Here is a 24,006-nt window from a genome sequence, read left to right as displayed (position 1 = left end):
GGATTCCCGAAGCCCACCGCAAGGTGATGACAATGTAGGTCCTGGGCATCATCGAGAAGGACTCAAAGAGCAGCTGGTCCAGCCCTATTATCCTTGTGCCGACGCCAGGTGGAGAGTGGAGTTTCTGTAACGACTACAGAAAGCTAAATGAGCTGTACAAGTTCGACGCATATCCAATGCCCCGGGTCAAAGAGCTCATTGAGAGGCTAGGGTCAGAAAGATATATCACCACCGTGGACCTAACGAACGAGTACTGGCAAATTCTTCTGTCCCCGAGTGCCAAGGAGAGGACGACCTCTTTTACACCTGATGGGTGCTTTCGCTATACCAGAATGCCATTCAAACTACAAGGAGACCCAGCTTCCGAATGCTAGCCCCTCACAAAAAATACACCATTGTTTAATTGGATGACATTGTGATCTTAAGCACGGTTTGGGGAAGACACATGAAGAAGGGCCAGGCGGTACTAGATGCACTGTGAAAGGCAGTGTTTATTATAAACCCAAAAGAAGTGTGCCCTTGGGAAAGACGAGGCAAAATACTTGGGTTACATCATTGGAAAGCGCGAAATAAAGCCACAAATAGATGAGGTGGAAGCAATCCAAAAGCGGCCACAGCCGGTCTCAAAAAAGCAGGTTAGGGGGTTTCTGGGAACTGTGGTATACCATCAGCGACTTATCCCGAATTTCGCCATGATGGCCACTTCTCTGACTGATCTTCTCAAGGGCACAAAGACATCCATGGCCAAATGGTCATCTGAAGTGGAGATGGCGTTCCAGGAGTTGAACTCGCCCTATGCAAACAGACGGTTTGTCGCACCTGACTTCACTAAGGAGTTCGTGCTCCAGATGGACACCTCCAATGTTGGTTTGGGAGCTGTGTTGTCCCTGGAAATAGATGGAGAAAAACATCCAGTCCCATACCTGAGTAGGAAACTCTCCTCCTGTGAAAAGAACTATGCTATTGTAGAGAGACTGCTTGGCCATCAAGTGGACAATCGACACCCTAAGATTCTACCTGTTAGGCAGTAAGTTCAGGCTAGTGTCAAATCATGTGCCCCAGAGAGGGATGAGGGAAAAGAAGAAATCCAGGGTGACTAGGTGGTTTCTAGCGCTCAAAGACTTTAATTTTCATGTGGAGCACAGCCCCGGGAAGTTACATGGTAACACATATGCCCTGTCCAGACTTGCCTGTTTAGCAAATGAAGGTGCCAAAATCCCCGATCTTTGGGCCGGGGGAATATGTGACAAAGTCACTGGCAAGTTGCTGGAGGGGAGATATGTTTCACTGAGGCTAATGGCTTCAGTGAGCTAAAAACATTTTTCTTTCAGTACACTAAGCGTTGCATACAATAAATCAATTTATTTAAAGGGCTGTTTTTTTCTGGAAAACCATAGAGCGGGTGGGAGGTTGTGCACCTTATCTCCAACCCCAGGGTGTGGTCTGGGACTTAAGTAGCTGGCCTCCAGGGGCAGTGGGTGTTCGGTGCTTGGAGAAGAACACACCAGAGAAATGTTTTGCTTATACCTGAACGGTGGGTCCTGCTAACCCTAAGCGGGATGATCACCACTAGCAGAAGAACTGTGTTTTGTAATACAATTTTGTTTTGTTATGCTGTTTTTGCCCAGAGGGCTGTGTTTATTTTTTCCCTCAGCTTGGTTTATGCTGCACCTAATAAACCAAGGACATTCTTAATGAGACCGTGTTCCCGTGTCTACCTCTGTGTACAGATGAGTTAGCCGATCTACCACAATAGGTAGAAATACATTAAGTGTTTACACTATTTAATTTCAACCATATACTCAATGGACCTGATTCATCAAAGCTTTTTCATCACAATTCTAGCATAAGACGCTTTGAAAAGTTGCAACATTTTTGCGCAACGTGAGGTTAGGCAAAAAGTTATCAACTTTTAGAGTTCTCAAGTCATTTTTTGCCCATGTCAAAGTGGGCAGAGATGGAACAGGATGGGGGAGTGAGGAGGCATGGCAACAACCGCTAGTCAAATGCTCCCGCAAATCTTACTCCAGCAGGGATTTGAATAAGGTTTATGGCGAGGTGCACACCACGTCACGCCTCACCTTATTCATTACAAAGTGTGCGCCTCTTAGGCTGGGTTCACATTACGTTTAGCAGCCCGTTCAACGCATTGCGTTGATGGGCTGCGTTAACGTTATACCGCAGTGTAACGCAGTCCGTCAACAGACTGCCTAACACGCAGTGTGACCCCAGCCTTAATGAGTGAGGAGGGTTGCTCTCCATCCTGCCCCCTCATCAAGACTGGCGCAAAGACACTGGTCTTGATGAATCGGTGTCAATATTTTAAGAACAGTAAATAATAAATATCATGTTAGAAATTCTATCACAATCTCTTAACTTGGAAAATGGGAAGCTAGAAAATGCATTTTTATCCTCCTGCACAATGCTGGATATGGCCACAGTAGGAAGTCACAGCGCGATATTAAATGGAAATTGAAATACATGCAACCTATCAGGGGCCAGAACAAACAGCATTTGTCTCACAATGTATCAGCCGCTGAGGAGACCATCATGCTTATCATGTCCTCTCGCACACAACAATCCTGGGAAACCAGGACGCCCATAGCGATTTTTCTCTGTTATTGAAAGAGGATGGAGTATGTAGCTCATTCTGATTCACATGAAAGGAGCGGAGCTATAATGCAAGATTATATACAGCCAATCAATTTGTGATGCCTAGAAAAAGAAGCAATTCCTAGCCCTATTTGAATTTGTCAGTCTGCAATACCAGACACAGCCCATGGACAAGAGTGGCGCTGTTTCTGCAAAAAGAAGCAGACCCTTGTTTCTCTATTTTAGGAACACCTTTAAAAGCCCTCATACATATTATAGCCACTGATTTGGCTGGTCCAGACGGTCACTTAATATATATTGGAGCCTTTGTACCCTCCCCAAAAAGATGATATTAAAAGAGATAAGGAACAGGTTGATACAATTCAAACACCAGATTTGTTTGCTCTAAAAGCCACGGCTAGAGGAGCCTGATGGCACATTAAGGCCTCGTGCACATTACACTAAAGGTTATGGGAATGGCCAAAAGTGTTACCTGTATTGGGCCCTTGTATATAAGGGTTGGGAACTTAGGGCCCAATACATCAAAGCTTTAACCCCAGAAACATGACATAAAAGCTTTGTAAAGTTGGAATATTTTTGCATAATGCAGAGCTGTGCTAAAATTTTGTAACTTTTGGCGTTTTCCTGACAGCTTGAAGCAGTTCCGCCAAAAGGGGCAGAGCTTGGGATCCAAGGATGGATTGGGTCATTGTTACGCCCAATTGTTAAATTCAATTAAAGAGCCAACATTTTTAAGCCAGAAATGCTACTCCAGTCCCTGACTGGAGTAAGTACACCCACAGAGAATGAACATTGAATTCATTAAGTGGCATACACCTCTTAATGAAATTGGGCCATCGCACGCCAGCGAGCCCTTCATTAAGACTGGCGTGTGCAACACAAGCCTTCATGAGCCTCTTAGAAATGTAATACCTGACTCTTTAGTTCTTAAATCAGTCACCATTTGCCAGCAGCATTCCTCATTTTCCCCTTTGTAACATGTGATCAGATGACTGTGGGGGAGTCAGGGAGGGATAGGTAATGGCCGAGAGTGCTGGGCAGTCAGTTTTCGCATGTGTATGGTCAATTTAACTCCATGGAGAATACACGAATTCTCAGATAAAACGACTGTTCTTGCTTAAAGAAGATGCAGGAGAGATCATGGTCAGTAAAACGCGTATTCGGCTGGCAGCTTTATAAGGTAGAAAAAAAAAATGTATCCAGACCTCATCCCAAGTTTAAATAAAAAAAAAAAGCCATTTATTGCATATAAATAAAATCCAATGGTATAAAAATATACAGAATACATGTGCCCAGACTGTTCCGCATTTCAAACCATAGTCCTTGGGTTGTTATTATTAAGAACCCCGGGACTGGAATTTCAAACGTGTAACAGTCGTGTCTTTTTTTTTTTTTTAGCAAGTTTTATATTTTTGTACAGTTGGATTTTAAAGATATCCAGTAAACGGCAATTTTTTTTATTGAACATTGGGATGAATGTTTGATACATCTTTTAGACATTATCTGGGAGTGGCTGCCTGCTCCGCACTGTGCACTACCTGGTTCATTAGACCCTGGATCCTGTCTTCATAGAAGGGTGAGCTGAAATTACACTTATTTTCCTATTTTCAGCTTTTTAAGGTGTATGGCCATTTTAAGTCTTTTCTCAGCTACCATACATAAAACAGGTTTTTCTAGCCTTAAAAATATACATAAATGCTCATTAGAAGGCGACTAGTAGGTTAGCTAATCTGGCTCCCAAATGCGACAAATAGCACCAAAGCGGCAACTAGAGGATCAGAGTATCCGGGACCAGAGCAGCAAGCAGTGGATTAGGACATCCGGGACCAGAGCAGCAAGCAGTGGATTAGGACATCTGGGACCAGAGCAGCAAGCAGTGGATTAGGACATCTGGGACCAGAGCAGCAAGCAGTGGATTAGGACATCTGGGACCAGAGCAGCAAGCAGTGGATTAGGACATCTGGGACCAGAGCAGCAAGCAGTGGATTAGGACATCTGGGACCAGAGCAGCAAGCAGTGGATTAGGACATCTGGGACCAGAGCAGCAAGCAGTGGATTAGGACATCTGGGACCAGAGCAGCAAGCAGTGGATTAGGACATCTGGGACCAGAGCAGCAAGCAGTGGATTAGGACATCTGGGACCAGAGCAGCAAGCAGTGGATTAGGACATCTGGGACCAGAGCAGCAAGCAGTGTATTAGGACATCTGGGACCAGAGCAGCAAGCAGTGTATTAGGACATCTGGGACCAGAACAGCAAGCAGTGGATTAGGACATCTGGGACCAGAGCAGCAAGCAGTGGATCTAGGCATCTAGGACCAGAGCAGCTAGCACTGGATCTAGGCATCTAGGACCAGAGCAGCAAGCAGTGGATCTAGGCATCTAGGACCAGAGCAGCTAGCACTGGATCTAGGCATCTAGGACTAGAGCAGCAAGCACTGGATCTAGGCATCTAGAACCAGAGCAGCAACCAGTGGATTGGCGCATCTAGAACCAGAGTAGTAACCAGTGGATTGGAGCCTCTCGAACCAGAGCAATAACCAGTGGATTGGAGCATCTAGAACCAGAGCAGTAACCAGTGGATTGCGGCACCTAGGACAAGAGCAGCAACCAGTGGATTGAGGCACCTAGGACAAGAGCAGCAACCAGTGAATTGGGGCATAAAAGACCAGAGCAGCAAACGGCGGCTCAGTGCATCTAAGACCAGAGCGGCAATCAATGTTTTTTGGCATCTAGGACCAGAGACACAACTAGTGAATCAAGGCATCTAGGACCAGAGTATCAACCAGTGGATCAAGGCATCCAAGGACAAAGAGCAGTAAATAGTGGATTGGGGCATTTGGAACCAGAGTGGTGACCAGTGGATCAGGCCACTGGATGTTAGAGTACAGTATTTGCTATTTATAGCTTACTATTTAACAATTATTTGGCCATAATTTTTTCAAATACTTAAACATGTTTTAATATTTGATTAAAAAGAAAATGGCATTAACAAGTCTAAGAAATTGGCAGGAGATGGGAAGAGAACTCAAAGGGCCAAACTCAAAGCGGATCTAAATGTTCCTTCTACCCGGAGGAGGGACGCTGAGGCTCTGCTATAATCAAGCACTCTTCTACTTTACTTTTCAGGTCATGATGTCTCAGATGCTAATAGGTTATTAGTCATTTCATTTCTTTCTTTTACATTCCACACAATCTATATTTAGCAAGAAATAAAAAGACATCAAACATTTTAAATCTTTTCCCCTTTTTCTTTTGCCAAGTGAACCAAGAATGTCATATTTAATCATGTTAAGAATTTTCTTCCATTGGTTTTGTTGGCAGATTCATTCGGTAGATACTTCCAGCCAACCAAGTAGACTTTAATGAATTGCATCATAGTTGCTACGGGGTTTGATATGCATTGATCGGAACATTTAAGGTCATTTAATGTCCCAATTCAATTCATTTATTTATTTAGTTTTAACTTAGGTATTTCTTTTCTGGATATTTTTTTTAATCTAATTCTCTAGTGCAATAAAACTCTTTTCTGTGAACCGGAAAAATGACACTTAATTTTTTTCAGATTTATAACAATTTTAAACTTTCAGATTTGGTCTTCTCATAAAAGGGTTTTTCCATATTAGAAATTAATGCCAAAGAATAATTAATTTCCAGAAATGAAAGAAAACCTTTTGGAACTAGTCTCTAAAGCGGACATATCCCAAGATGTATTAAATGGAGCAAAAAATGACTGTACAAACCAAGCACAGGCGCTAAGTGCACTTTCATACCGATATGTTTTCCATCTATCTATATGGGTAGAAAAATAGATGGAAAACATGTGCTGCCAACAGCAATGTTCACACAGGAGACGTGCTGCCGACAGCAATGTTCACACAGGAGACGTGCTGCCGACAGCAATGTTCACACAGGAGATGTGCTGCCGGCAATGCTCACACAGGAGATGTGCTGCCCACAGCAATGCTCACACAGGTGAAGTGCTGCCCATAGCAATGCTCACACAGGAGCAGTCATAAGGTCCCATATAAAATGTAAACTTTATTTATACAAATATAGTATATAAAAGTACTACAGGTACAAAGGTAAAAGAGGGAGACAATGCGCACACTCAACCACACATCAAAAACAGGCTTTCAGGGACAACCTGCATCAGCATATTAATGCAAAACCCATAAATAGTAGATATGCCAAAGCTAGTGCTAATAGACATAAATGGTAAATACCAAAGGAGCCATGAATAAATAGTCAGAGAAAATACCTGATGAGTGAAAGAATGGCGGACCGTCAGCCCACCCCGACGCGCGTTTCGGAGCACTGAGCATCTTCCTCAGGAGAGGGAGCTCAGTGCTCCAAAACGCACATCGGGGTGGGCTGTCGGTCCTCCACTCCTGCACCCATCAGGTATTTACTCTATATTCATTCATGGCTGCTTTGGTATTTACCATTTATGTCTATTAGCACTAGCTTTGGCATGGTGGTTGGCCCTGAAAGCCCGTTTTTGATGTGTGGCTATTGAGTGTGCGCATTGTCTCCCTCTTTTACCTTTGTACCTGTAGTACTTTTATATACTATATTTGTATCAATAAAGTTTACATTTTATAGGGGACGTTATGACTGCTCTTTTGTTGTTTTGCATACTAATATATGTAGTTGGCCCTGATATGGTCTCCTATGTATACATGTATGTGAGGGGTATATGATACGGATTCATTGATATTTACATCCAATTACCCTCTCACATGTATTATGCTTGCCTCAATTTTATTATGCTACACACATATATATGTATATATTCCCCCAGCTGACTAAGTTGTATGATACCCAGCCTGGTTGTATGCAGAGCCAGCTAGGTGCAAATATTCAGAGCCTGTACAGCTGGGATTTAAGATCAGCCTATATATGTATATACACACATATGTACACATACAGACAGTGGTTTGCAAAAGAATTCCTTGGCTTTTTACGTATTTTGTTACATTACAACCGATGTTTATTTTGCAATCAGATTTGTGTGATGCATCAGCACTAAATAGCCTAAGTTGGTGAAGAAAAAAATAAGCCTAAATTAAATTTATGGGATCAAATAACTAAAAATTGTCATGTGCCTATGTATTCTCTTTTGCGATGATGCCTCTAAAATTTGTGATGCAAGCAATTACCTTCATAAGTCACATGCTTACTTAAGGGAAGTCCACCTTTGTGAATTCTAAGTGTCACATTGTCTGTCAGTTTATACACACTTTACCTTTTCTGAAAGACCACAGAGGCTACATCACCATTAAGCAAGAGGCACCAGTAACCAAACACCATGAAGACCAAGGACATTTCCAGGCAAGTCAGGGACAAAGTTGTTGAGGCTTGTACAGACAGTGTTGGGTTTTAAAAAAATATCCCAATCTCTGATGATCCTCCAGAGAACCATCAAATTTATTATCATCAAAAGGAAAGAGCATGGTATCACAACAAACCTGCCAAGAGAAGGCCACCCACCAAAACTCTCAGCCTGGGTAAGGAGGGCATTAATCAGAGAGGCAGCACTGAAACAAAATGTAACCCTGAAGGAGCTGCAGAGTTCCCAAGCAGAGGTTGGAGTAGCTATTCATACGACCAAAATAAGCCATACACTCCATAAAGGTGGCCTTTACGGAAGAAAACGCACAAAAATTTTAAGTCTTGTTTTGAATTTGTCAAAAGACATGTGGGAGACTTTCCAAGCCTATGGTCAGAGGAGACCAAAATTTTACTTTTGGTCACCAAGGTAAACTATGTCTAGCGCAAACCAACACAAATCATCACCTCAAGAACCCCATCCCCACAGTGTGTGTGTGTGTGTGTGTGTTGGTGTTAAATCCTAGCTCTGCAGACTAATTATATGAACCTAGCTGGCTTTGAATACCACCAGGCTGCTGGAGGGAAGATGTGCAGAGTGGATTGTAGAGCTTAAGAGAGAGGTCAGAATCCCTCTCTGAGAAGAGACAGTTCAGCCGTGTCTGATTACCCAGGGTCTGAGTTGTTTAGGTAGCTCCCCTGGACAAGGTTAGCTTGTGTTTATGGTGTTCTTTTTCTGACGCAAGAATCCAGTGCATGTGTGAACGCTACCCAATCCCTATACGCACGGTATATACATATACATACACACATATACATACAACGCCAATAAAAGGTAAAGGCACTGTCTTCAAAGCTTGGATACCATCTAATTAACACTAAAAATGTTGCAATCAACAAAAAAATAAATAAATAATTATTTTGCTGAACAGGCACATCTATAAACGAGAGTGAGATTGATTGAGAGTGACAGGGTGTCCGCCTGGTGATGTGATTATACAGTGTATGAAAATTGGCTATAAATGTGATAAAAAAAAAAAAAAAAAAAACACCTCAGATTTTGCATTCCTTTTGCAATCACAAAGCGCACAGGACGAGGTAGAATAATTGCAGAAACAATGAGCCAAGCGCTGACAGCAGAGGGGGAAGATTTATAAACAGCTGCAGCGATTCAGTGAAGACTGAACACTGAAAGCCCAGGATGATCGCCGAGTGCATGTAAACACGCTCTGCGGGGCACGATAAGATGCTGTCACACACACCTTCTCCATCTATCTCCAGCCTGCAGTGTTCAATAGAAAGGAATTTACACCATTGTGTTCCCTCTGTACTACATTACACAACATGTGCAATCCAAGAGTGGTCGGAGGGGTTAACCCCATACGTGTCACTCGCTTTTCCTTAAAGGTAGATGATCCGTATTAACACACTTCTGTAGATCTGCATGTGTGACTCTAGATCCTACAGTCTACATGTGCTGAACAAGACTGGGGAACAAAAAAAGCACAATAGGGTCTTACCCGATGATCGAGGACAGTAAGGTGAAAGGAGGTGCTCACCTGGATTGGTTGTGTAATACATGAGGATAGAAGGGACTCAATCAGCAGCTGCTGCAGCCCCTGGGTTAGAAGACCACTGAAGTGCCAAGTAGGAATAAATGGGTACTCTGTGATGCCAATGAAAAGCTAAAGGAAGATTCCAGGAGACAAATCGGTAGCAATGAGGTTTACTATCATAGTGTTTCGAAGTCATCAAACGTCTCCCAGTCTCCTCGCCGTCTCCCAGTCTCCTCGCCGTCTCCCAGTCTCCTCGCCGTCTCCCAGTCTCCTCGCCGTCTCCCAGTCTCCTCGCCGTCTCCCAGTCTCCTCGCCGTCTCCCAGTCTCCTCGCCGTCTCCCAGTCTCCTCGCCGTCTCCCAGTCTCCTCGCCGTCTCCCAGTCTCCTCGACATCTCCCAGTCTCCTCGACATCTCCCAGTCTCCTCGACGTCTCCCAGTCTCCTCAACTTTGTGTTTTTTTCCTGATGAGAATGTCTTGAGAGTGGAGAGATGACTCAATGTGGTCTTGACACAGTGATTTAGATAAAAAAAAAAAAAAAAAAGTACCCCCCCCCCCCCCCCCACACACATCTCTTCTCTGATTAGTGGCACTATTGCCCATATGGTCTTGTAATATAGTGCCATAAGCATTTATTCTGCTGTCAGACGTATGTCCGAGCACTACCTATTGTCGCCAAGAAGAAATGCATGTAAAGAAGAACATGCCAATATTACAAAATACATGGTAATATGGCATAACCGTTTTTTTTCCTTACAGGTTATACACTCACTGGCCACTTTATTGGGTACACCATGCTAGTAACGGGTTGGACCCCCTTTTGCCTTCAGAACTGCCTCAATTCTTCGTGGCAGAGATTCAACAAGGTGCTGGAAGCATTCCTCAGAGATTTTGGACCATATTGACATGATGGCATCACACAGTTGGCGCAGATTTGTCAGCTGCACATCCCTGATGCGAATCTCCCGTTCCACCACATCCCAAAGATGCTCTATTGGATTGAGATCTGGTGACTGAGGAGGCCATTTGAGTACAGTGAACTCATTGTCATGTTCAAGAAACCAATCTGAGATGAATCGAGCTTTATGACATGGCGCATTATCCTGCTGAAAGTAGCCATCAGATGCCTGTTCTTAGCTGAGAGGAGTGGTACCCAGTGTGGTCTTCTGCTGCTGTAGCCCATCTGCCTCAAAGTTCGACGCACTGTGCGTTCAGAGATGCTCTTCTGCCTACCTTGGTTGTAACGGGTGGCAATTTGAGTCACTGTTGCCTTTCTATCAGCTCGAACCAGTCTGCCCATTCTCCTCTGACCTCTGGCATCAACAAGGCATTTCCGGCCACAGAACTGCCGCTCACTGGATTTTTTTTCTTTTTCGGACCATTCTCTGTAAACCCTAGAGATGGTTGTGCGTGAAAATCCCAGTAGATCAGCAGTTTCTGAAATACTCAGACCAGCCCTTCTGGCACCAACAATCATGCCACGTTCAAAGGCACTCAAATCACCTTTCTTCCCCATACTGATGCTCGGTTTGAACTGCAGGAGATTGTCTTGACCATGTCTACATGCCTAAATGCACTGACTTGCCGCCATGTGATTGGCTGATTAGAAATTAAGTCTTAACACACAGTTGGACAGGTGTACCTAATAAAGTGGCCAGTGAGTGTATAAAAATATAATAAAAGAAAAACTCTCAATATTCCCAGAGGTAAAGTATGGGCCCGTAGTGTACAAGATGGGCGCATGAAGCACTGAAATTGAATGAAAATGGGATTGAAAATCAGCACCGTAGGTCATTTTAAACTGCAGATTATTTTTTTATTTCATTTATCCATTTATTTATTTTTTTGTTTACACATCTTATTAGTCTCAATATCACTGCTGCTACTGAAATGAGCTGTAGATTTGATGCCGCAAATTTCAGGAAGAAAGTTCACAGCATATGCACTATGTGGGAAATGGACCCCCTAAACTTTTGTCAATACGGTTTCATGAATAGTAATTATTTGGCTGATGGATGAATTTGTGGAAAAGACGACTTTAGAGATAAAGTCAAGCAGTATAAAGCTGTAATTTAATGTTGGTAGTACAATGTGCTACCTGTCATTAATAACCTTATCTATTGTCTCAGCAGCTTCGAGAGACGTCCAGGAAACAAGTCTCAAGATTATTGCACACCATATGGTGTTCAGTGAAAAGACATAATAGAAGGACTAAAAATCAACTAACAAGACAAATAAGTTCTGGATAAAAAAAAGCAAGAACAAATACAAAATAAAAGAAAAAAAAAAAATCAGCTAATTGACAATGCACAAGTAATCAGCTAAGAACGCACGCAGATCAATAAGAAATCAATGGTAATTCAGAACGGGATGGAGAGTCCTAGATTCAGGTTGATGACAAATCTAAGAATTTAGTGCGCCCTAGTAAATACCAATTGTAAAGCAGAATGCTACCTGCATCGCGGCGCGATATTTCAGCATACTACATCACAATGTTCTATATTAGCTCCGGGGAAGATTAAATGATTTGTGACAAGGAAATCAATGTTTATATTCCGCACGTTCATTCCAGGGATGAGCAGGGACAACATCCATCAATACCAAACGCTACGTAATTCTGATGATTATTGGAAAGGCCATAACTAAACGTATACAGGGAAACAGCAGGCAGGACTGATAAGATAGACACTGCCTCTAGTATTCTGGGTAAAGCTATATTTTGTGCTGCACAAAAGATAATCATTCTCGGCAGCACATCCTGTGTAAACAGGACCTGGTGCTGCCGAGAACAATGGCAGCCTGTGTGCAATGAACGATCCATTACAGATCTATAGTACATCGTTCAGCTTGTGTCAAAAGGCTATTAAATAACTGCCAATCGGCAAACAAGTAGCTGATCGGCCGCCGTTTAGTGCTGCCAGTCAGTTGGTGTAAACAGCCCATTAGTTCTAGACATTGTTATTCTTGCCACATAAATGCTCATATTACTACCTGATACACAATCAATATCCAGTCTAGAGCTGTTCAATTTACCTTTACTGCTCCAGAAAAAATAATATTATGGCAGAAAAACTGTCTATTGTTTAAAGTAGGATATCACGATCTGTATAAAAAAAAATATATAAATAGTTAAAATATAGTAATCTTGCAATTTACACACTGTCCACTGGGGCAATTTTAGACTCCTACTTCCTGTCCTTTCAGGAACAGTTTTCAGCAGTCTCCTTATCAGCAGAGGAAGGATTACAACGACAGGTAACCCCTTGGTACACATCTAATAGCACAGGATGCACCAATCACATATGGTGCCACACAGCTGACCCTGCACCCCTTCCTTCACAATGACCTTTGCACATGCTCATTAAATGCTGCAATAAAAGAAAAAAAAAAATATGGTCGGAGTCTGTTCATTGCAGCTAATGTACATGTGGATTTCCTGAAACAGGAAGCTAAGAGTCTAAAAAAAATCCCTAGTGGCCAGACTGAAAATGGCAAGAGTTCCAATTTTTATATGGCTAAAAAAAATAGATTTAAAAGAAAAATTATATTAAAAAACAAACAAAAAACGGTAATTTTCTGATGATAAAAATTCTTAAAACACTAGGAATCTAAAAGGTGTAATCAAATGTTTTAGGGGGGGGGTCATAAACTTTTATTAATCAGTATTACAATTAGCTATGGTGTAGATGAAGGTTATGGGCCCCAATGCAGAATCTGGCTGAAAATACAGCCAGTGACAGGTTTCTGATCAAAATATCCAGTTAAAGGGCTTGTAACTAACACGCTAACTTCTGCTACTATTCTCCCAACAACTGAGCACAAAAAAAGATGCCCCCCCCATGTCTACTGAAAATGGAACTAAAATAATAAAAAGTATGTCATTGCTTAATGTACACATTCAAGATTTAAAACATGCTGCTGGTCCTTGAAGTTTTTAAGGTTATTTCTAACAATGTCTAAGATTTAATTTAAACAGTTATCATGCTTTTAATTTTTTTTCATAAAAAAATAATATACAAGAAAAGAATCAACTTTATAATATATAGTATAAGAAAAATCTGCTTCTTTCTCCTCCTGGATGAACGTCTCACTCAAACTAAAGAATAAAAACTGTCATCCATGGTTACAGACTTTCCCATCAAAGATCTAGATGAGAAATGCTGCTCATAAAATACCATGAAGAGAGGAGGGGGGGGGGGGGGGAGCTGGAGGCAGATGCATGCATTCTGCTGCAAGTTCTCCTGAGACCACATTGATATAGACATTCAGCTGCAAGTTCTCCTGAGACCACAATGATGCATTCTGCTGCAAGTCCTTCTGGGACCACAGTGATACAGATATTCTGCTGCAAGTTCTTCTGAGACCACAGTGACACAGACATTCTGCTGCAAGTTCTCCTGAAACCACAATGATACAATCTGCTGCAAGTTCTCCTGAAACCATAGTGATACAGACATTCTGCTGCAAGTTCTTCTGGAACCACAGTGATACAGATAATCTGCTGCAAGTTCTTCTGAGACCATAGTGACAGACATTCTGCTGCAAGTTCTCCTGAAACCACAGTTAAAATTTAGCGGTCTTATCCAAAACAAATCTTACAAAGTAAAAGCTGTGGTTGATTAAAAAATAAATAGGGGATATTTGTTGTCATGGCCACACACCTCTGGTTTGATCATCCCTGAATACACTATGTGCACAATTTGTTCATCTGTATTTTTGATGATTAATTTTACTATTGAACAACTACAGGGCTGTTGGACAATCCAAAAGGTTAATGAACTTGAATATTTCAGAAAGCAAAAAAGTGAGATTATTTGTGTTCAGAATTAGTATTGAACTAAATGTAAAATGAACATTTTCCATCTCAATTGTTTATTTTAATTTTTTAAAGTGAAAAATAAAATAAACAAAAAAAAAAGATGCAAAATGAACCAAAAAACATTTCTGTCATTTAAAAAAAAAATAAAAAATCAGTGACCACTATGGCTTCTTTTTCAATAACAATCATAAGCTGCATCCATGGAGTCTGTCAGTTTCTTAATCTGTTGAAGATCAACTTTTTGTGCAGCACTAACCACGGCCTCCCAGACACTCATCGGAGAGGTGACCGGTTTCCTCCACTGTAAATCTCCCGTTTAAAGAAGGCTCACAAGTTCTCAATAGGGTTTAGGTTGGATGAGGAAGGGGCCACGTCATTATTCTTTCATCGTTAGGCTACAGTCACACGTTCCGTATTTCACATCAGTATTTATAAGCTAAGACCAGGAGAGGAACAATCAGAAGAAAAGTATAATAGAAACGTGCACCGATTCTGCATTTTTCACCCATGCCTAGTTTTGGCTTTGAAATACTGACCAAATACTGAAAGTGTGAATGTGGTCTTAAGGTCTTTACTGACAGCCGAACAATGGAGACTTCGATGCTGTGTCCTGCATAAAAATCATGGTGCTCTTGAAACATGAACAACTAGTTAAAGAAAGTGCCTTCTGAAAAAACTGGCAGTACGTTTGGGAGCCGATTTTGAGTCCAACTTCATCCAGAAAAGATCCAAAATCAATCATCTTTAATAATATCAGCCAATAGCAGTAAACACACCGCTACCATGCTGGCGTCTGAGTGGAAGTAGAGGTCTGTGTCAGTTACTGATCCAGCCACAAGCCCATCCATCTGGTCCATCAACAGTCACTCATCTCATCAGTCCACAAAACCCTTGGGTCAATGAGTATCTGAAGACAGATTTTTCAAGCCTTGACATTTCACCTTCTCAGTGGTGGTTGGATTTCAGCCCTGTCTATGAGCACTGAACACCTTGTACTTCTGCGTCTTGCTCAGTGGTGGTCGGGGTTCAGCCTCCTTACCTCGGCCACATCTCTGAGCACTGAACACCTTGTACTTCTGTGTCTTGCTCAGTGGTGGTCGGGGTTCAGCCTCCTTACCCGGGCCATGTCTCTGAGCACTGAACACCTTGTACTTCTGTGTCTTGCTCAGTGGTGGTCGGGGTTCAGCCTCCTTACCCGGGCCATGTCTCTGAGCACAGAACACCTTGTACTTCTGTGTCTTGCTCAGCGGTGGTCGGGGTTCAGCCTCCTTACCTCGGCCATGTCTCTGAGCACTGAACACCTTGTACTTCTGTGTCTTGCTCAGTGGGGGTCGGGGTTCAGCCTCCTTACCTCAGCCATGTCTCTGAGCACTGAACACCTTGTACTTGTGTCTTGCTCAGTGGTGGTCAGGTTTCAGCCTCCTTACCTCGGCCATGTCTCTGAGCACTGAACACCTTGTACTTCTGTGTCTTGCTCAGTGGTGGTCAGGTTTCAGCCTCCTTACCTCGGCCATGTCTCTGAGCACTGAACACCTTGTACTTCTGGGCTCTCCAGGGAGGTTGCAGCTCTGGAATATGTCAGCATTGGAGGATTATGGCTTCCTGGTCGCTTCATGATTCATTCTTCACAAATCTTTGGCAGTTAATATGAGGCTTTTTTTTTTTTACTCAAGATGTTTTTTTGTGATCCTGTTGACTATTTGCAACAAGACTTTTGATTAGTTCTGTGATCATGCCCAAATATCTTAGCAATTTCAATGGTGTTGCATCCGTCTGTAAGATTTGACTCTAAGACTTTTAATAATGTTTTACTTTTTGGAGTCAGCTAAATCTCTTTTTTGGTCCATTTTGCATGAGGAACACAAGCTGCCTAATAATTGTGCACACCTTGATAAAGGGTGTTGTATCCTTAGGTCACACCCCTAATCATTACACAAGTACACATCACCTGATCTGCTTCACCCAATAAGCATTCAAGGTTACACAGCTTGGAGTTGGAAAATCTGCATAAAAATTATGATCTGGTCAAAATACTCACTGCCTAATAATTGTGCGCACAGTGTAGTACCATCACTTTAGGGGACCATAGGTCAACTTGGAAGAAAATGAAGGATTTTAAGTAATTTTTTTCTAAAAATGTGTCTGTTTTCGCAGCTCACTTAGCAAAATATAACTTAAGGATCCATCTGATCACATCATATAATGTATACAAGTAATATGTCCATTTAGTTATGCTACAAACTAAAGTAATAAAATACACTAAAAAGCAAACTAAAAAGTGAAGATCAGCAATCTTTACAGCAAGATATTAATATTAATCACTACAGTCTTTGTTCTCCTAGTAAGGTGGTACCGCCCTATACTAAACACTTTGTTACTTGCACTGGTCTCATACATTTTCATATTGTGAGCAGCTTAAACAATATAGCTCAAAAAAGCAAAGAAAAAGAAATTACAGAAATTAAAAAAAAAAAAAAAAAAAAAGCAGAAAAGTACACAAGACGGCGGGACATTTGATTTCGGTTCCTTCTCTTATTCTAATCCTTCACAATATATTTCACATATTGTACGTGGAGCTTCACAATGTTCTCCTCTGCACAGCTTTTCCACTATCCCATGGAGTATTACTACCGAAAACAAAATAAACGTGGAACAGTAACCAGAATTTACAATACAAACTGCACAGATTATTAAACAGATCTCCCGGACCTGAGGAGACTGGTGTAATTCCTTTATAAATCCATGACAGGACAGCTGTATAAATCTGGTATTAAATGAGCACGTTATGAGTCCCAGTTATAATGTGAGAGCTCATGAGTCCAAGGGTATTCAGTCTCTGCCTACCCAGTCTGACAGTTGCAGTTTGTACTGAGCAGTGCAAGACCTCAGCAGCAGGGAGGAGGGACACTCAGGAGCTGACAATTAGCTTAAGTCAGCAAAGATTAAGTTAACATTTTCACAAAGGATTATACAGTAATTCTAACAAGTATTTACAAAGTGAACGCACCATCTGATATCAAGTCTATGGGATTTCCCTAATGATGTACAAAGTTTGTATCGTGAAATACGAAGACGGATCCAATTTAAAATTTGCACATATTATAACAGTTTACCAACCCCACTTCATTTATTTATTTTACAAACCGCTTTCAATTAGAGAGGAGCTGATTAATCTGCGGTACTGGAGGTCAGCATCCAGGTCAGTGGTACCTGTCGGCTGACCGGGAGGCCTCCAAATCTCTTATCTTCAGGCGTCTTCGTAACAGGTTTTTTAAGTAGGCTCAAACAATGGGATAATGGTATGAGATCTTTATGGCCAATCAACAGTCAAAATGGTGACCTCAGTGATGTTGAAAAGCCACCTCTACAAGCAGCGATTGTTCATGTGTTGTCATGCCACGCCATCGCTGAAGCCAAGCAAACAAATACCGTCTGTGGACCAGGAAGGCAATGGCGTGGGGAGCAGCAATGATTTGGTAAAGTTAATATAACTTTTGTTATTTTATATCATTGTAACTTCATGAAGTTGGAAAATCCCTTTCACGGCTTCAGTTCCATCATGGATTTATATGATCCAGCAGGTTTTATTTTTTTCAAAAGTAAAATGTAATAATGTAATTCAATAACCGACTTGAAGAACAGACGAAGAACAGACGCCACATTTACAGGTCTCACCTTATAACCAGGTCCAAGCTGATGTATAGCAAAGATCTGAGCAGGGTTCAGGGCCTCGGTGAACACATACACTGCTCCAAGTTGACCACAAAACACTCTGTTTGCGTCGGCTGTCTCTGATGAACCAAGGAAGCATTTATCATAGCTCTGAAATAAAGGACAGCGCATTAACAAATCCTAAAAAAACACAAAAGTCCTCACAACATACAGAATAGTAAGAGGTTACTGAGATTACAAAGTAATAATCACCAAACCACCAACTAGAGTTAAAACAAAGACTTGTCACAACTCGTCTTAGAAGTCTGCACCAAGTTCTTAAAGGGGTTTACATTTTCACTATGTAGAAAAAGGTGTGAAACCAAGTAACCATGTCTAAAGAAAGTCCTGCTAACATAATAAAAAGGAAGAAATGGGAACACTCCAGAGATGAAAAGGTAAGTATAGAACTTCACTTTTATTACAGTGATTTAAAAAAAAAAAATTGGACTCAACATATCACAGAGGTTATGGCACACCGGCGCATTTCGACATTCAAGCCTTAGTCATGGAGTTTAAGTCTACCATGACTAAGGCTTGAATGCCGAAAAGCGTCAGTCTGTCCTAACTTCTGTGATATGTCAGTCACAATTGTTTTAAATCACTGTAATAAACATGAGGTTTTATACTTACCTTTTCATATCTGGAGCATTCCTATTTTTTGCATTTAGCTCGACTCACACCAGGGCGGCTCCATGCTAGGACTCCATTACCACCCAGGTGCAGAGCAATGAAAGTGGTGAGCAGACTTTCTCTTTGGGCTATAATAAAAGTGAAGAATGGTCCAATAAATTGCTTTTTATTTTCTCCTCAACATCTCTTAGAAATATATACAAATAACTAAGGGTACCGTTAAACTAAGCGACGCACCAGCGATCCCGACAACGATACGACCTGGTTAGGATCGCTGGTGTGTCGCAAAATGGTCGCTAGTAAGCTGTCAAACAGGCAGATCTCTTCAACGACGCAGCAATGATCCGGCGATCCGTATAATGACCTCGGCGGTCATTGGGACTTTGTCACACAGCAGCTATTCTGACGACTCACGCCTGCATCCATGAGTTTTGAGTCGCCAATGAGGTCGCTCGTTGGCGTCAAACACAGAGATGCGTGCTGGCCAGCGGGACACCAACGATCAAAAAATGGCCCAAGACATTCGAGCACGATCAGCGGCATCGCAGTGGGGGTCCGGTCACCGCTATGTGTCACACGCAGCGAAATCGGTGACGCAACAGCGATCTCGCTAACGATCTCGTTATGTGAGACGGGGCCTTTACACTACATATGTTGTGTCCAAGTGTTTGTGGGGGGCCTAGTGAAGAACAGCAGGCGGCCCAGAAAGAAGATGGAAGACAGAAGAGAAAAAGACAAAAGTGGCAATTAGCGGATGAGGAGTTCCAGCAGGAGAGGCGTAGGGAGGGCCGGTAAGAAGTGAGAATAAAAACTGTTGTTTTTCAAACCTTTGCAACACCTCAGAATCTTGCAAAAAGATGTCTCGCTAGTCAACACATTGCTGGAATTTTTGCAAACTGCGGAAAACTTAGATTCTTAGGATTTAGAATTTTTCGAGAAAATAATTAACAAAATTTATTTGTTAGGAATAGATTTGCTAATCTAATTAAATTGTCCGAGATCCAGTTGGCTTTATTTTCTCCCTAATGGACGCACGCTCGTCCACTGCATGTTCAAAGTCAGTGGGGCCATGTAATAGTTCAACGCACAGCAAGTGGCCGAGAGTGAACGTAAAAGTGACGGAGCATAACAAGCACCTCATTCTAAGGGTTGGGGTCTCGGTAGTAGAACCTCCACTGAACAGGGAGTGATGGAATGTCCTACTGATATGCCATCGCTTCTAATGGCAGCTGCCATTGGGCTGTGTAGTTGCTTGGAGGTTACCACTATGGCTTTGAAGCGCTGGGGTCCTGGGTTCAAATTGACCAAGGGCAACATCTGCATGGAATATGAACGCTTGCATAGGTCTTCCACGGGTAATACAAAGAATTACAGATTGTGTTCTCCATAAGGATATGAGGAAACATGTACAGAGCTGTGGTATATGTCAGTGCTCTATAAATGAATAAAATAAACCAATGTCTCCTATATTTCATTTTGAGATTTAGGAGAACTCTTAACCATTATCATAGAAAATGAAATCCTATTGTACTGCTGGTAAATTCATTTCCATCCTGCCTAGCTTGCTGGTTAATGAATCTCCGTCCAGCCCAGCCGTCACCGCTAACACTACACTAATACCTGGAGTAGAGAAGGTAACATGGGAAGCATTACGGCTGACTAATGAAGTGACTTCCGCGATAATCGCACACGTGAGCTTGGCGTCCTTATAATGAATACTCACGTCATTGGTGTTGACGTGCCACGCCATGTCTCCATAAGATACTAGCTGGCCATTGACATAGCAGCGGATTTCACTGTTCCTCCAACGGTTGTAGATGTGAACAATGCTGATCATGTACCACTGGAACGAAGGAGATTAACCATGTTAGTGCGGAACATAACAGAGAATTAATAGATATGTCACCTTCACAGGAGAAGCATTACAGCATTTGCATATTTTCCTGGCATTTGCAGTCGGTCAGGAGTAATAGGTTACATTACTTTCTACTCTAGAACATGAAGACAACGAAGGCTGGGGAGCAGGCAGAGCTTTTACATGTAGGTCTATTATTCTTTTTCTAGTGTGACAAATGGCCGGGCAAATCTTAGGAATAAAATGTGTGTCTGCTCTGTAGTCTTCCGCCCAGAAATTGAATGTATTTATATCTGTGGTTTATTTTAAGGCTTTCGTTTTAAACCTGTACATTGCGGCTTGTTTATCCGGCAAATGGTTTATCATTCTTGGGGGTCCAAAATAAGGTGACAATTTGCATATCTGGGTCAGTTTTGGTCCAAGTTTGCTTTATAGGCACCGGTTACATTTTATTGAAATGGATGGAACAGATAATGGACATAACTGATCCCTCAGTACTACAGCATATGGGCTTACATACACAGTGACCGTGACCGGGCTGCAGATCTACCATAATTCTATCATGGCAGACAATGATAATTTCCTATAAAGGCCATCATACACATTAGTTGGCTGTAGGTTGGACAATAGTTTAGATGATCGTTTGATCAGCAGACATCTCCGCTGGCTCTCCAATACACGAGCGTCCCTTGGTTCTTTATGAGAAAGCCACTGACACATATCTCTGGCGGCGGCTTATCTTCAGGACACAATATGATTGGCAGATCGATATTTTCACAGACAATAAAGTGTCAGGGGCTCACAAACATGTTAGAGTGTCGGCAGAACATGTCGACATCATAGGGTTCAGCTAATATTAGTGTAATGTGTATGGGGGACTTAAGCGATTTAGGACTGCCTACCACTTAGTCTTCTCCACATAGATGGGATTGATTTATACTTTTGTTTTAAAATTTACATGTGGTTTATTTTATTGTGACAGGCTTTCATTTTTAACCCGGCAAATATTGACTTTTTCCCTTAGCAAACGGATATGGACAGTAGCTGTCATTAATTTTTGGGACGCCCCAGGAAAGTGTAATATTCTGTATTTCTTGGTCAGTTTTGATCCAGGACTTCTTTATACACCACCTTTTTTCCCACGTCAATAAAATTTAACAGATGACTGACAAAATTGATCACTCAGTACCACAACATAAGCTAGCAGGTTTATACGTATAGTGACCATGACCGGGCTGCAGATCCACTGTTTTATATCATGGCACACAATGATATATTCTGGTAAAGCCCACCACACACATTAGATAGCTGTCAGTCGAACACTAGCCATTTCGGTCATAAAATCTACATACAGGAGAATTCCTTGGTTCTCTATGAGAAAGTTTCCGACATATCTCTGGCGGTGGCTTATCAACATGAGACAATACAATAAGTCTGATATCGGATATGCCGGATCGATATTTTCCCTCACAATAAATTGTCTAGGGATTGCAAACATGTTTAAGCGTCAACTGAACTCATCAATATTGGAGGGTTCGTGTCATGTGGTGACTGTAGGAAAGTCGGGGAGGAGGAACCCTATATTGCCTCTTAATCTAGAAAGGCCCTAATCTATCCCTAACCCCAGGGCTACCCCTGAAGGTGGAGATGTCTGGGTCACGTGCCTCTCTGTGCTCCTACAAAATCCTACGCAACTCCCACCCTCCCCCCAGGAAGAAAAGGAGCAGGATTAAAAAAGGAAACACCAGCTAGACAGATAAGCAGAAACCAAGACACAATCAACAGACACAGGATAAAATACAAAGCGAAATGCAACAATCTCAAGAAGACTAGAGCGACTCGTCAGCCCACCTTCTCCAATGAAGTCTACTGTGCACATTGACAGAAGCCCGACAGGTTTATATGACGGAAGTGTGTGGCTCCAATAAGCAGTGCAGCCAATAGACCACGAGGAACTCTAAATACTTTCCATGCCGCAAAAAACCTGTTAACACATTAATGGCCATGAAGATATAAAGACGACCTGGGCTCAGCTAATCACTGCAATCTTCTAATCTTAGATGTACCACAGGTCTCAGCAGAATGCGACACATTCATGACCGTTCGGCCTACATTAGTCTACAGTTTATGGCAGGCTTAAGGGAATTAGGACTGCCTGACACTTCTTATTCTTCCCATAGAAGGGAGTTATTTAGACTTGTGTCTCAAAAATATACATGTACTTTATTTTATTGTGACAGCTACCATTTTAACCGCAAACACATTGACATTGAGAATGTGGATTCAGAGGCGATCAGCTGATCATTCTAGGTCCCACGCCAACAAACAAGTTAAATGGACACCGACTGTCTTCAATTTTTGGGTTCAGCCCCTCCACCAAAAAAAAAAAAGTGGAAATTTTCTGTATCTATTGGTCTGCTTTGGTCCTAGATTACATTAGAGGCCCTCCCCAATGCATTTTATTGAAACGGAGAGAACAGATAACTGACAGAATTGATCCCTCCGTAGCATAACGCAAGCTAGCAGGATATCAGACATATCGATCGTGACCGGGAAGTCCACTACATTGATAACATGGCAGACCATGATAAATTTCTGAGAAGGCAAATCAGGACGGCCCCTGAGATTTGAAGGCCAAGATTTTACGAAGTTTCAGTTCATGAAGATCCAAAGAACTATTACATTTTCATTGTTCGCTAGTGGTGTTCTTCAATAATTCCCCCATGACACATTGAGGGAAAAAATTTTTGCCACAGTTCAAAACTCATGAAATTTTATATTAAATTTTAGATTAAATATTTTTCAAATTCAGTCAATGGGAACACTTGGTGTTTGTACAGGAGCACCCTGAAATGTCATTAGAATCATCAGTACTAATTTTAGGGTCGGTTAGGTTTTAATTCCATTTTCTGCATACAATGAGTAGGAGTTTCCAGAGATTTAAGGCTTTCTGGGTAGGTACAATTACTGTAATGTCAATCAGCTATTCAATTCCCAAAGGGAGAAAGCAGTGAAGTTCAAACATTCATTATAACCAATGCAAAAAGGAAATCTGAAACTCAATTGATAGAACTTAAAGATTTCAGATCTCCTGCTTCATAATTTAGTTTGTGTCATGGCTGGAAACCATTCGGAGCATATATCACAATCACAGGATGTTACCCAGAGACATGTTATTAAATATTTCCACTGGACTAAGCCTAGACTAATGAGCTCATGCCAAAATTAAATAAGGACAAACTGATGTACAGCGCTGTGGTTGTCACAGACCTTAAAGAGAAGCAGAGGAGAAAAGTGACAGCGTGAAAAAGAGAGAACAAGTCAGAAAGTGCACGAGAGAGAGAGAGAGAGAAAGAGAGAGAGAAAGAGAGAGAGAAAGAGAGAGAGAGTGGGATTCCAGCCCAACCGAAGTCTTCCATCTGGAGTTCTGCAAATATCTCCTCCAGGTACATCGCAGCACCTCAAACATAGCCTGTCGGGCAGAGCTGGGC

General features: G+C 41.9%; 1 protein-coding gene across 6 annotated transcripts in view; it reads right to left on the bottom strand.

Annotated features, from left to right (window-relative positions):
• The window catches only part of NBEA (neurobeachin), a 915,436-nt gene that overhangs the window by 714,469 nt on the left and 176,961 nt on the right, over positions 1 to 24,006 (bottom strand). For all 6 annotated transcript variants that reach the window (XM_073583206.1, XM_073583210.1, XM_073583208.1 and 3 more), the window contains exons 7-8: positions 20,384 to 20,503; positions 17,992 to 18,138 (exon numbers count right to left, since the gene is read on the bottom strand). In XM_073583206.1, coding sequence (XP_073439307.1) covers positions 17,992 to 18,138; positions 20,384 to 20,503 — 267 coding nt within the window. The remainder of the gene's footprint in view (positions 1 to 17,991; positions 18,139 to 20,383; positions 20,504 to 24,006) is intronic.

The sequence above is a fragment of the Dendrobates tinctorius genome, unplaced genomic scaffold (genome assembly GCF_039654945.1).
Source record: "Dendrobates tinctorius isolate UK_male_01 unplaced genomic scaffold, ASM3965494v1 ptg000075l, whole genome shotgun sequence".
Lineage (NCBI taxonomy): Eukaryota > Metazoa > Chordata > Amphibia > Anura > Dendrobatidae > Dendrobates > Dendrobates tinctorius.
Note: the sequence above shows the minus strand (reverse complement) of the source record. Positions and strands in the feature narration are given on the sequence as shown.